Below are 15,829 nucleotides of genomic sequence, written 5' to 3'. Positions count from 1 at the left end.
TAGCAAGAATGGGAAAACCAGATTCTCTACTCCATAGGAAAATGTACTACAGCAGCTATCAAACTGGCAGAAAATTGCAACACTTTTCGGTATGATGGGAAACAAAAGGACTTAGAAATACTTACTCCACAACCTATTTTTTCATTCTACCTGTGAAACATATGCAGAAACCTGATACCAGGCAGGCCAGAGAGATCTCTAGCTGAATGCTGTTCTACTTACATAATTCTCTCTACACAAACAAGGCTGCTAATGTTTAAGTATATAATGATGGTTTTTAAAGGATGTATGCAACTACTAAGTGGTAGATTTGGGGCTCTGTGTGTATGTGTCTGTCTGTCTTTAGGTCAGTCTTGACTCCTGACAATTACTGGAACAAGTCCATGCAGTTTTCTTGGCAACATTGTCTAAATGTTACTGCTACTGCCTTCTTCCTAAGGCTGAGAAAGTGTGACTGGCCAGAGTTTCCCAGCTGGCTTTGTATCTAAGGCAGATACACTCATAGTTTAATCTAAACTCATAGTTTCCTTTTAACCCCTTCACAAAACTGGTTCTTTACTGAATTTAACTTTCATAGTTTCCATTTATAAATTTATATAAATGTCATTTTATAGAACTATTCCATAGAACTAGAACTAAGGATAAATTTTCGGACAGTGAGAACAATCAACCAGTGGGATGGCTTGCCTTCAGAAGTTGTGCTCCATTACTAGAGGCTTTCCTGAAGCCTGGGGAGGGTGAAAAATGGCCGCAACGGGCCAACCAGAAATTCATTCCTGAACTTCCAGTTGGCTCATTGGGGCCATTTTTCGCCATCCCCAGCCTCTGGAGGCTTTCCTGAAGCCTGTGGAGGGCAAAACGGCCTCCCCTGGCCCTCCGGAAGGCTGAAAATCAGCTGCGCACGCTGCAGCTGATGGCTGGCGTGCCGGCAAATATGGCTCTGCGTGCCACATGTGGCACGTGTGCCATAGGTTCCCCATCATGGGTATACCATATTTTTCAGAGTATAAGCCACACCTTTTTCCCTCAAAAAAGAGGGTGAAAATCTGGGTGTGACTTGTACACTGAATACAGCATTTTTGGCCTCCCGAAACCCCACCTTCACCAAAATGGCCATGCATAGCCTTTAGGAGGCTTTCAGAGTGCTCCTGGGGACTGGAAAGGGCAGAAATGAGCGAATAATGGGCCATTTCTTGCTCATTTGTGGCCCCCCCAGCCCCCAGGGGCACTCTATAAGCCTCCTAAAGGCTATGCATGCCCCTTTTAAAAATGGGCCAGTTTTTGTGAAAACTGCAGAGTGCAAAACCTTTTTTTTTTAATTTGCCTCTTCAAAATCTTGGTGCGTCTTATACTCCGAAAAATACGGTAGGTTCTGCTTGAGCAGGGGATTGACTAGAAGATCTTCAAGGTCCCTTCCAACTCTGATATTCTATGTTCTATGATCCTCTCCTTAAAATTATGTATCTCTTGCATTTGTTCACATACATTTACAATCTTTCTCAAACAAATTCTTGCTAAGACTAACTTCTTATGTTTTAATTGGATGAATATGTTTTCATACTTGAAAAGCAGAATAAGAAATTTTGAGATACTCAATCTATAATTTATGTATATGTTTCAAAGAAACTGGGAAACTGCTCCAGATCCCAAACTTTGCAGACTTATTGACCCTGACCAAATAACACTTGGGTATGAGAAGCATAATATAAAAAAGAAAAAAGCAACGTAAAACACAACAATAAATTTTGGAGGAAAATATTTTGAAGGAATGTGAGCAGAACGTTATCATCCACAGTAAAGACAGAATTATAGAAATCTAAATCATAATTTTAATCCACTAAATATATACATATATATTTTCTTTTTTTTATTAAAAATTTTTTATTTTACATTTTCAACACAAACAAAACACAAAGAACCCTCCTTCTTTACATACTGTTGAAAGTATATCAGTTGGTTACAAAAAGCTTTTGTGCGTCTCTTCCACTGTCGTCAACAAATTCGTATTAACTCAAGTATTTTAAATCAGATATTTTTCTACATATTACGATCATCATACCTCCATTTTCATTTGACTATAATTGTTTAAGCGTCCTTCATTATAAAATGTACCAAGATTTAAAACCTGATCACATACTGGCATTTCATTTGTTATTTCTAATATCCTCCAATAACACTATATCCTTATGGCCTATTCTGACTAAACATCAATAATATTTAGTAACAAAAATTTCTAATCCTCCTTTCCAAATCACTGTTTACAATTTACATCCAATTTCCTTATGTTGTACCCATACATATATATACATTGTTATCATTATCCCTCCTTCATTTAACTCTATCCATTATCATAGCATTTTCCCCCTTAATAATCAAAACTTAGCTAAATTCAACTTAGTTCTTTTTTATTAAGCTTTATATATAACCAAATAATTTCTAATCTTCCTTTCATAGGTACCATTCAATATTCATATCCAATTACTACTTGTCATATCAATACATATGCATACATTATTATCATTATCAGTTATTTATTTAGCCATATCTATTGTCACTAAATTTCACTAACTTTAACTAGTTTTAGATTATACACTTTCATCTATCAACCTGTATCTTTCCAGTAACAAAACAATCTCATGTCTTCTGCCATTTGTGTTATCAGTCCTTTAATCATCTCCTTAATCAAATGTGTATGGACTCCTCTTTGCAACTCATTGCTTAATGAGTCTCTTGTGTAATTTCGATGCCCTTCTTCTGTTTCCTTGATCAGCTTATCTTTAATTGTCAGTGGTGTTATCAATGATGTTGCTAATAAAATTTCTCTCTTTAAATCCATAAATTCTTTTGTTTTTTCTTCTTCTGTATCTTGCCATCTGGGATAGAGTTCCCCTCCATTTAATTCCTCTTTCCGTATTGAAAATGAGGAGGAGCCAACATCGCTACGAGACGCAAATGCGATCTCAATGCTCTGAGATCGCTGCCCAAACTTTTATCGCTGGGTGGTCCAATCGGACCTAAACCGTCCCGTAGAGACGGTGAACGGGAAGAATACGTCCTGTTGATCGCAGGGACACCAGAAAGTCCCTGATCGACCCAAGAGAAGTTCTTCTAGCTGGCGATAAAAGCACAGCCCCTAGGCTAATGAAGTTGGGACGGCTCCTAATGGAAGGAAATGGAAAGAGAAAGTGTTTACAGCTGGTGAGGAATTTTTACCGTTTTAAAAGAGACTGCCTACAAAATTAATTTAAATCTGAGAACAGAAGAAATAAGCGGCAGAATTAAGCTTTGAATGGTTTTGGTCAGTGTGTTATCTTGCTCTTAAATGCTATTTTTATGGATGGAATTTATGCAAGCCTTTTAAAATGAATGGATTAAGTTTTCTTCTTCTATCCTTTTTTTAATTATTATTTTTGCAACCTATGGACTAAAATTCTCCTTCCTCATTACATGTGTTTTCCTCTTTTTCTCCTCTATTTTACTCAAGAATTTGATTTTTATTTTTTTTTAACTTGGAATATAATAGAAAAAAGAAAAGAAACAAAGAGAATTCTAACAGAGGGAAAGTTAGTGCTGCTGGTCAGAGGCTGGAGGCTTGTGTATTGGAAACAAAGCACTTTCACTTTCCTCACTGAACAGTCTGGCTTGGCAATTCAAAGTCTCACAGTTTGTTTATAGAGAGTGATAAGAACCAAAGGACAAATTGTTTATACGGGTGTCCTTTTGAACTATACTGTATCTCTAACCAGAGAAAGTGAAAAGAAGATTTTACTGTGAATTTATGTTTAGCCTTGTAAAAATCCTTCAAGCCGGAGCAGCAGTATTTGTCAGCTAGAAATTATGGCACAACTTCAACAGCAGAAAGAAGCTTTAAGTTTGCAAAAGATAATGTTTGAAATTCAGAAATTATCAAACACATTTGAGAGGATGGAGAAGAAGTTGGAAAATCTAGAGCATCTAACAGTAAAATATGATGAAGAAGTTGGAGATGTTTATCAAGTGGAAAAAGTGGAGGTTAGAGTCCTAAAAACCGAAGAGAAAAATGACTACAAAGAAATCAAATCCGCTGTAATCTATGGTGATTGGTTTGTGTCTCGAAATGGAAAGAGTGGAATATGGAAAGAGGAATTAAATGGAGGGGAACTCTATATTTCTTTTCTTTTTAATAACCCCTAAATGATCATGATCAGTTTTTGCAAATAGATGGTAAAGAAAATATCCCCATTCTGCTAAGGCAGTGGTGGGCAACCTTTTTTTTCAACTGAGCCAAATCTCGCCAAAACCACGATTGAAATTTATTTTGAGAGCCACACTTTTAAAACCGAAAATACATAGGATGGTACACTGTTTTTAGTTTCAATAAACTCTGGCATTTGAAGCACGCAAGTCTTAAAGCTGTCAAGTTACAAGCTCCTTGCATCCCTAACCCTTTAGGAAAAAAAACCCAAGGGGTCTTCAAACCTGACAGCTTGAAGACTTGTGGACTTCAACTCCCAGAATTCTGAGAATTGAAGTCCACCAAGGGCATCAATCATATTAGCCCAGGGATCTGCAAAATTGGCTCTTAAGACTGGTGGATTTCAACTCCCAGAATTCTGAGAGTTGAAGTCCACCAAGGGCATCAATCATATTAGCCCAGGCAGGGATCTGCAAAATTGGCTCTTAAGACTGGTGGACTTCAACTCCCAGAATTCTGAGAATTGAAGTCCACCAGTCTTAAAACAGCCACCTTTGCAGACCTCTGTGTTAGCCCAAAGCCTGGCGCTGGGCGGGCCTTGCTCCCCCATTGGTGGAGCCCCAGGAAGCGAGGAGGGAGAAAAAGAGACGGAGGCAAGGAGCTTCTCTCCCCCCCCCCCCACAAAAATCTTATCAGGGAACCGGCGGGCAGTAGCAAATTAGCTGATCACGCGGCATGATCGGCTAATTTGCTACTGCCAGCCCGGCTCCCCGGTTAGATTTTTGCTGGGAGGAGGCGGGGGGGAAGCTCCTTAGCCTCTGTTTCTTTTTCTGCCTCCTCGCTTCTCGTCATTCCACTTGTCAGAAACTTCTCCTGCATCAAATTTGCAACGACCTTATAGAATAACAGAGTTGGAAGGGACCTTGGAGGTCTTCTAGCCCCAAGAAGTGAGGAGGGAGAAAAAGAGACGGAGGCAAGGAGCTTCTCCCCACCCCCCTGCAAAAATCTTATCAGGGAGCCGGCGGGCAGTAGCAAATTAGCTGATCACGCGGCGTGATCGGCTAATTTGCTACTGCCCGCCCGGCTCCCCGGTTAGATTTTTGCTGGGAGGAGGCGGGGGGGAAGCTCCTTAGCCTCCGTTTCTTTTTCTGCTCCTTGCTTCTCGTCCCCGCCCGACTTCAGGATCCTCCCTAATCATTGTGGATCGAAAAGAAAAAAGGGAAAGAGGCGCTTGTTTTGAAGTGCCCGAGAGGAGGGAGGGGAGCGCCCGGCACACAGAAGAGCCACATTAAAGTGTGTAAAGAGCCGCATGTGGCTCGCGAGCCGCGGCTTGCCGACCACTGTGCTAAGGGATCAACATATATCGTCTTAATAATAATTTGTTATATAATAGTACAATAATGATATAGATAATATATCTAAAAATGTATTATTGTTAGAAGAAACTCAAATTTATCAAAGCAATTTCACAGTATATTATTCTTTATTACATTTTAAAATGAAAAAAAATGTTCATGATATTCAGGCAAGCTAGCCATTCACAATCAAAGAAAATCAAATTCGTAAATGTATCATTTGTAAATACTCATTTGTAAATTAGCTTTTGTAAACAAGTATAAGTCATTTATAATTTAGGGGCAGGAAAATGTATATACATTCATAAGATTATATATTCAACAATATGCTCAATTTTCTCAACCAGTTGTAGCCATCAGCAACACATACACAATTTAAGTGCAATTCTATCTCTGAGTGTTGTGCAGTGCAAGATCTTTAATTGTTTGGCTATTTAAACTGCTTCCTCAGTAAAACATAAGCATGGAGAGTTGTACTGCCCCCTGCTGTTGACTTTATTTTAGGACAATAACTTTTTCCTGGACAGACCATTTTTATTAATTGAATTGATTGAAAGATTGTTCATCTTAAAATGATGTATATCTAACTTAAGAAATTCAAATCTTCGATACTTTTCCCACTTGGCAGAATTTACATTTTACTTATCACTGTTTTGTTTACTGAGTGAGAAATGTATTGCCATTTTCCTGAAAGAAAAGAGAGATATAAATCTAAACATAATGTTTTCCCCAGCTTCACCCCCATGATATGCAGCATGAAATCATTAAATCAGGCTACTCAGCAAGGCTACTGTAAATCTATTCTGAAGCAATTTATAGGCAATACTAGGTGAAAAGATTCATAAGAATTTTGATTTTTTTTCTTTGCATACAATAATATTCCTCAATATATTATTAATGTTAACTAAACTAAGATATAAAACAGAGAGATAGAAATAACGTTCTGAATCTCAACTTAATTTTTTAAATTTTGCTTCCAAATTATTCAGTTATACAAATGTTTAGTGTTATTGTTATGGCAACTCTATCACTTATTAGAAAGAATTCAGATTTTAAAAAAAAATCTTCTCCAGAGGAACAGTGGCTCCAGCTATATTAATGCAGTCAACAATGTTTGGCAAATCTGAATTGTCCTCTAGGGGTAAGCCACATAACTTTGTAAACTTTGGAGTCATTTAGACACTTGAATCATGATCAGTTAGAACTACCTTGAGTATAACATCAGCATAGTAAAGATTGTCCACAACTCCCAGAAAGCATCCACCTAGATTTGCTACATTAACGATAAATAGCCATTGGTAATTTGCATATATTAATGCATTTAAGCATGTGAACATTTCAAATTGCCCTTAGCGTAGCACTGAAGCCAAGCAATGTTTAAAGATGCAAAAATGCAGCTGGCAACACAATGCCAGACTAATTTTAAACTATACAGGTGGTAACAGTACTAAAGCAGAGCTTGTCAAGCATGAGGCTCATCCCAACCAACTCTGTATTCTACTTACAATTGAAAGGCCTACTGTAGCAAAACCCAGTCCTGCATGCAACAAATCCATTACAAATCCATACACTGGTGCTCAAAAGTTTGTGAACCTCTTTGAACTTTCAATACTTCTGCACAAATTTAGATAGTAAGTACCCAGAATTACTGTTCTTTATATAGACCTCATTTACTTACATACACCACACACACACAGTCCTATTACATATTATCCTACTGATTGAAACAATTAAGTTGACTCTAATTTCCCCTTAAATGAACTGTAATCTTATAGGCAAACATACTTATGCCATATATCCAATATGGAATTTTGGAATATTTTTCTCAATAAATAAATGAGCAAGCACAGTATTTTAAAGTGACTCATTTATTTTACTGGGTTCTTTAGTTTTGTGTGCAGAACAGATCGCATTTTAGCAAAAATGCTTGCATATATTACTGAATAACAAAATAAACATTAAAACAGTATAAATAAATAACAGTATAAATAAGAAGGATAAAATCATTTCATTCAATAAAAGACAGATGTAATCAAATAATATAAACATAAGAAGCCACGTTTCAGTTTCTTGCATGAGGAGAATACATACCCATATAAAGACAGCAGTTGGTAAAATATAAAACTTAAACTTGAAAGTAGTTTATTCAAATTTAATATAATGCTGCCAGCTAGTGGCAGCATTTTATTTTGAGCTAATGAGCTAGTTTACTACTGAGCAGCTTTAGAAGTTAGACTATTTAGCTAATAAGATGCCTGAGATAAGATACATAGATGCAAACTGTATATTAATCTACATTAAGCTAGCTGAAAAATGAAAGAAGCTACTATTATTTGGATTTTGTGGTTTAAGAATTAATATCGTAGATATTTCAATATTAATACTATTGCGCCCAATCAGGATACACATTAGAGCAAGTCTGTAGAATTTTTATTTGTGCAACCAAACATGCTTACTTGTATAGTTTTTTTCAGCACCCAATTATGAAGAGCTTTCCAAATGCAAATCTCATTCACAGGGAGAATGTGTGATACAGATAGTATCACAACCACACGTTCAACAACTATTACAAAGTTACAAAAATGCTCAACAAGTGATATTTGTGACTGGTCCTTGACATTCTGGCCATCCAGCATCCTGTGGTCACACTATAATGCTCCAGGACCTTAGCAACCAGCTCACACTTATAACAGTTGCAATGACCCCCTGTCATGTGATCACCTATTCTGATTTCCTGCTGGCTTCTCACAAGGAAAGTCAATGGGAAGGCTGACAAGGAAGGTTGCAAGTTGTGCCTGTAATTTAGTCCTGCTTCCTGCCACTTTTTCTTCTAAGGAGCACCCACCGATTTGCAGACCTTCGGCTCACACTCTATAGCACATGCTGGTGGCCACCAGCATAACCTGCACCCAGCAGCAGTTCATGCGGTGCTGTAGTAACCACTGGTGCACCCTCTCACACCTGGCAACAGCCACCCTCAGCGTATCTGCACTTGCAACAACCACTTAACTGCCCATTAGCCTGCTTGAGAGCTACCTGGGACTTGTAACTTTCTACCATGGCTTCCCCATTGGATTTGCTAAGTGAAAGTCGGCATAAAGTTGTGAGGAGATTCCTTGCGTAAAGATTCATAATCCTCAATGGAACAGGGACAGCTGGGTTTCCCGTGGCTATGCAATGTAGTCATATGACATTGCGTTTTACAACCACGTGGCTTTGTGACCAAAATATTAGTCCCAACACACACACAAACATACAGAAGCACAAAATAATCAATATTCACAAACTCTACCAGTTTTTCAGCCTCTGCACTCATTTTGTTTTCCAATTTAAAATTTTATTAGCTCTACAGTATGCTCGTAGGGTTCTTTCAATTAGTCTTGATATTAGTTGTTGGTTGTTGCTTTTTTGCAATACATAAATCAAATATCTAGGCAGTTGCTAGGAACTGAGACTGAATTAAAGGCAGACACACACAAAATTCCCATAGTCCTCCTTTCTTCTGTCAATCTGTGAATTAACTTTTTCTACCTAACACTATTTCAATAACACATTTGCTAAGCACACTTTAGGCAAACTGTATTATAAAGACCGGGGTACTCAGAGAGGATGAAAGCTTACAAGTTGAAGCTGAATTGTACCAAGGTTTTTGCTATGTTATTCACTATCATGTAGATTCTATTATCATTTTGAGGTCAAAAGTTAGTTTTTAAAATTGATGTTTTTCTGTACTTAAAATAATAATAATAATAATAATAATAATAATAATAATAATAATAATAATAATAATAATAATAATAATTATTATTATTATTATTATTATTATTATTATTATTATTATTATTATTATTATTATTATTATTATTATTATTATTATTATTATTATTATTATTATTTCTTAGCCGCACCCTCTCCCGAAGGACTCGGGGCGGCGTACAATAAAAACATAAAAATACAAGTATGGACAAACATACATATAATATAGACGTATACAAAGACGTATACAAAGACGTATACAAAGAGGAGGTGGACAAATGGATGGAAACAAATTAAAATCACAATATTAAAATCCCCTAAATAAATTAGATAAAATTACAAAAATAAAAAACCCGTCAGGAGCGATATGTTCATACTATAGTTGAGCCAGGCCAGCTACTTGAAATAGGTGGGTCTTGAGCTTTACACGGAAGGAGCGGAGGTCAGAGGTAGTCCTAATATCCGGAGGGAGGTCATTCCACAGGGCTGGGCCCGCCACAGAGAAGGCTCTACTCCTAGGCGCCGCCCCTCGGCACTGTCTGGTGGACGGCACCTGGAGGAGTCCCTCTCTGTGCGAGCGAATTGGTCGCAGGGATGTATGGGGCAGGATACGATCCCGTAAGTAACTAGGTCAGTGCACAATGAAGTATAACCCAATGTTGATTTTTAAAAAGACATATTTTAAATAAATTAACTATATTTAAGAATGGTTTCATGTTACTACTAAAGGAAGCAGAGTATTAGTTTTTTTTTCAGTCTTCTTTATCCAGAAAACAGGTTTTTTAAAATTTGTATATGGATTTACGAAAACACAGTAAAATTTCTGGGGGAAAAAATCTGAATATCTGATTTATTCTTTTTAAAAATATATTGCTTATGTTCCTATAAATGTAATAATAATATTTCCAGTACTTCTAAATGTCAATATGCTCCATTTTAGTCTTCAAAAATTTCTTTAACTGTAAAGATTCCTCAATCAAAGTTAGACTTTATATATAATATCCCAGGCCCAGACACTTTGTTTTCTTTACTTTTTAATGAACAAACATCTGGCATTGATTATAATATCCATTTTGCAATACAAAAGAGTGTTCTTTTTAATAAATCAAAAGTGTTTCAAAAGTTAAAGAAGATGGATCTTTTTTTTAATGCTAGAGGTAGATGAGTTCAAGATAACCTAGTGATCCCCTCCTCTAGTCTATTCGTTTTTCCTTCTCTCCCAGAAGCATGTGATTTGAAATGAGAGGATTGGTTGGGGGCTATCCTCAAATTTGATACCAACAAGGCTGATTAGTAATCACTTTACTCCAAATTTCCTGCCTTTTATTCTCCCCTTCACGTACCCCAAAAATGGAACAGTGGCAAACCGTAATCAAAGCCAGACTATCATGGACAAATTTGGAGCAGTTGTCCTCATACCTCCCTTTCTGTTCCTCCCTTATGGTTTCCAGTGTGGATTCCTACCAGTTCGAACCAGTTCAGCCAAACTAGTAATGGTACGGTGGCTTGGGTCGCTGGAACTGCAACACGCCTGAACTGGTTCCCCAATCTCTTCTGCCATCACTGGCATGTTTCTGCACATGCGCAGAACAGTTTTCATTCAACTGTGCATGCGCAGCAATGCACGGTGGGTGCAGGCACGAGCAAAGCACGCGCACATAACACCCTCTTAGTGAACCAGTAGTAAACCGGTTAGGAACCCACCATTGGTTGGAACATCTGAAAACAACACCAAAAATATGCATTCATACACCAGTAGCAAAGATCAGAAAATAAGAATGAATATTTCAGGATATTCCAACAGTCAAATCCTCTAAAATACAGTACATCCCTCTATACTGAAATAATTTGAAGGAAACCTAACTCTTAATAGGATTGTATTGTGACATGGGTAATTGGCTCTCTGAATGGCATACTCTTTCTATAATAAACAATATTACAAAGGAATAAATTGAAAGAGAAGTAAAACCTTTGTTGATAATTATATTTTCTACATTAAACTGAGATTCAGTGTTACTTTGCATGCACAGTCATTGTTAATCTTGATCTCAAAGATAATTGGTATTATACATATGTATATTCTCTAATGTAATGATGACACTTAAGGAAGTTAATTATGTGTCAAAAGAAATCTCTGAATAGATGGGCCTAGAAAGCCAAATGGATGCAAAGTGCTATGTCAAAATATTTAATTTGATGAATAATTTCAAATTATTTGTTATTATATTTAGTTGTTCTAAATCAGATTGGAAAAAATGAAGCAAATTTATTTATTTATTTATTTATTTATTTATACTTGTGAGGTGATAGGAAGATCAGGTAAATCTGTTAGTCATGACCTCCGTTTCATGAAATATTCTACCCCACCCCCAACTTACTTTCATTTTATAAATTGGCACTTTTGTTCCAGTGTGTTTATTCACTCCTTAAATTAGTTTTCAGGATGCTAGTACTCCATGAGTACTAACACAGCCTTTATTGTAAGATTATAACAACAGATTCTTGCAACTCTGAAAACACTTCCTTCGTCCCCTGTCTTTACTTTCCAGATAATTGGAGGGGGGACATTTTCTAAGATACTTACTCCAAACTCATTCCTCCTTTCAAGACAGATTTTTGTTTATCAGATCATTGTCTAGGCTGCAGCTCTTCCTCCTATTTCCCAAAGTTATTCTCGCAACCCATTGCAATGCATAAATATGTGATATTATAATCATTTTTCAAGGCTCCATGTATAGCAGATATTTCAACAGATAATTTACACAAGGAAGAAAAATGTTTCAAATGCAATGAAAGTAATAGCTATTCAATATAAGCACTGATTACATTATTTGTTACATCTCATGCTTGCTGTTGCTTTTTTTTTAAAGGATGATAAAACATTCAGCTTACTTTGTGATCACTTTTAAATAAGTTGTGCTAAGCATTAGTTTCATATTATTTTGTTTAAGACATGTAGATTATTAACATGTATACAATTGTATCGGTTTATATTTAATTTGGTTCTATAGTCCTGCTATAGTGCCTGGCTTTATACAATACATTATTTCTTACTAGCACTTAAGTTACTTTCTCCTCTTTGTCTGATTTTAGTTCTGGTTTTCCTTCTGTGATATTCACATTGAAAAAATATCTTGGCAGATTTTTGTACTGAGTTACATGCTACCTTTTATTAATAAAACAACCATAATACTTACAAACATTTCCTGTGTTGTCAAAACTTGTCAGAACATCTTCAACATTTAATAATCTGCTGTTGCATCTAAGAAAAAAAAATAACCACCACTATTAACAGTGCAAGAAAAGGACAATGTCATATGTACAGCCATCACGATTTTTTAAAGTCTTGCCACTAGAGGGAGAAAAGGAAAGTCTGTATCTTACTACTGTGCTCAAATTATAACTCTTCAATCACTGAAATGTAGGCCGCAGGTACCCTTTGTGAAAGCGTAGAACCTGAAGATAAAATGAGCCAATTTAATAAACAATAGGCTGTGTTCTCATTTCTTCATCTAGTTTTATTTTTTCCTTCCTTTCTGTTCTGGGCTCCTTCTCTCATTTCGTCTTTCTTTGTACTTTTCCTGATCCATTTGTGGTTTATGTACCACAGTTGCTGATTCTCACTGATACTTTTTGTTATTATAAGGCACAACCAGCTCAAGGTTTCAGAATACAAAACAAAGCTATTATTCCAACTGAACGATTTGTGTTTTCATTAGAAATGGTTGCACATGCAAAATCTCTTACTAAATGACAAATAGATTCTTGACTTCTTACCTTTCTTCTACTCTCAATGCGAGATTAACAATACACAGTTATTAATACAAGTCACCATAGCAACTATATCTATAATACGGAAAGGAAAGGAAAGTTCAAATGAAATGGAGTTAAAGGGCCACTACCTTAGTCCTCTTTGTCTCTCTGACTCCCCCTGTCAGGCCTGCAGTCATATTCCTTTTAGGATCTTTGGCCTGCCACACTCTCTCTCTCTTTCTTTACTATGCTGTTTCATTAGTGGGGAATTGGGAGGGGGAATAGTAAGGAGCAGGATGTGTTGTTGTCAAAATAAAACATTCCTTTCTAGAAGTCCAAGGTCATCTTTTGTCTCCGTACCTCTGCACCTGACCGGAACTAGATGAGTGGAAATGCCAGCATGGCAGAGGAAGATTGGACCATGTGATGAACTTGTGGGTGTGGGGACAAGGTCTTGAACTTTCAACTGGGTGGAAAACCCAGGAAGCTTTCAGATTCGGGTTTTCCACAGATGTACCAACATGTCTCTCTTATTAAATTGGAACTTTGATGAAAGCTATGCCTTGAACTCTGATTTAATTCTGGATGATATTAACTCGAATCTATGTATAATCTTTATTGTAATTGTACTTAAATACAACAAAATTGGTTAGTTCTGGTCTAGTGGTCAGGTCACACACACCTTGTAGCCAGCAGCTCCAATCACCAGTCTTAGGAAAGTTCAAATGAAATGGAGTTAAAGGGCCACTACCTTAGTCCTCTTTGTCTCTCTGACTCCCCCCTTGTAGCCAGCAGCTCCAATCATACTTAAAAGACTTCCTGCCCCCACATAAATCGATCCAGACCAGAAGAGGTTTTCCACTTTCCATGAGGCCAGGCTAGTATCCATACTGAAGTTTCAGAGAATTCCTATAATTTAAGTTAATCTAGAAACAATTTTCTCAGTTTCCACATATAAGGTGAAGAACTTGGCATTTTTCTTTGGCTTTCATTGCCTTTACATAGTAACTCTAGTACAGATCACTCCACTGACTGGTATTTTTGATTTTATATTGAAGTTATTGTCTCTCTTATTATTTCTGTTCCTATACAGGTAATCCTCACTTAACGACTGCTCTGTTTAGCAATTGTTTAAGGTTATGATGGTGTTGAAAAAGCAACTTTATGACTGTGCTTGCACTGCAGTCATCCCTACAGTCACATGATCAAAATTCAGGTACTTCGCAACTAGCAGGCAAGATCACATGATCATCATTTCTGCACTTCAAAGATGATTTCCAATAAGTAGAATCAATGGAAAACTGGAGGTAAAATAGCAAGTTTGTGGTTTCATTTAATGATTATGGGGATTCAATTAACAACTGCAGCAGAGGTGAGGTTGTAAATCTATGGCAGTCACATGTCTTGCTTAAGAGCCATTTTGTTTAGAGATAGAGTTGACAGTCCCATTTGGGGTTGTTAAGCAAGGCTACCTGTTGTGTCATTCCTTTGACACTGGAAAGTGGTAGCACTTTATACCATCCATCTCCTATTTAGTCATTATTAAACAATTCATAATTGGGTAATTATGAACAATTAGAACTTCATATAAGAAGAACATTGTATACAGACAGTACAAAGTACACTCTACTTTCTCTAGATCAATGGTTCTCAACCTGTGGGTCGGGACCCCTTTGGAGGTCGAACAACCCTTTCACATGGGTTGCCTAACACCATAGGAAAACACATATTTTCGAAAAAATACGGAAAACATAAAACAATTTTATGGTTGGGGGTCACCACAACATGAAGAACTTATTAAAACGTCACGGCATTAGGAAGGTTGAGAATCACGGTTCTAGATAGTTTTCACATGGTCACAATACACAAGATAATAGAACAGGCTCTTTACCAAAAACTAGAAGCACAGGGAAACAATACTGTCCAAAAGAGATTTGCTTCCAGTCTTTTGAGCAAAGTAGAAGGAAAAAGAAGTACAAGACATTTGAAAAATAATTGCTACAAACAGAGCTCACATTGGATAAATAAGTCACAGGATTTTTTTTCATATTGCTTCACAATCTTGTCACAGTAAACATACTTTATCTGACCCTCTGCATTCTGGAAAAATACATTCTTGCAATCTTTTGCCTTGTTAGAGTGAGTAATGTGACACATAAAAGATTTCTCTGCTTTTGGATATCTGTCAACTTTTTTCCCAAGAAAAATCACATCCTATTTTAAATTCTTTATGTAGTTTGCTTAATAATGGCATATGAATCAGTTACAAGAGTGCATGAAATGGAAAATGTTTTGTTTCAAACCTGAAACAATGATAGTGTATTGCAAAAGTTCTGCTAATCCATTCCAGATGGGCCATGATTTAATCAAACAAAATCCTCAAGTGGTGTTCATGGAGTGAGAAGGCAAAGCTGCTATGCATTTTCCTTCCTTCCTAAGCAGTTCTAAGCATGCCTCATCCATAAACCATCTTATTATACATTTCTTCTCTGTTTTCCCTCAGTCCTGGTTGCCAATGTGGCAAATCCCAGTGGCCCACCCACTTTCTGATATTCCCAGAGCCATTATTTCCCTTCCCATTCTGCATTCCCTCAGTTGCCATTGATAAACTTAGCCTTAGCTTTTTGCTGTTCTTATCCCTTATGTCAAAACATTTCAAACTCTAATAATTGTATTAGGCTAATAACTAAACCCAGTTTAGTTCTATATATCAACTGAATAATCAAATTTGGACATAAGCCACATGAAACCAGTTGGTCAGCACATGGAGCTCTTTCTAACTGAACTGTTG

General features: G+C 36.8%; 1 protein-coding gene across 7 annotated transcripts in view; it reads right to left on the bottom strand.

The window, feature by feature from the left end:
* CAMKMT (calmodulin-lysine N-methyltransferase) overlaps positions 1–15,829 on the bottom strand; it is a 266,737-nt gene that overhangs the window by 236,946 nt on the left and 13,962 nt on the right. For all 7 annotated transcript variants that reach the window (XR_014174269.1, XM_081940278.1, XM_081940277.1 and 4 more), the window contains one exon: positions 12,483–12,547. Coding sequence is in view for 6 of the 7 variants with exons in the window: in XM_081940278.1 (XP_081796404.1) it covers positions 12,483–12,547 (65 nt within the window). In the remaining variant the exon portion in view is untranslated. The remainder of the gene's footprint in view (positions 1–12,482; positions 12,548–15,829) is intronic.

Source organism: Natrix helvetica, assembly GCF_964273705.1.
Source record: "Natrix helvetica genome assembly, chromosome: 2".
Taxonomy (NCBI): domain Eukaryota; kingdom Metazoa; phylum Chordata; class Lepidosauria; order Squamata; family Natricidae; genus Natrix; species Natrix helvetica.
Note: the sequence above shows the minus strand (reverse complement) of the source record. Positions and strands in the feature narration are given on the sequence as shown.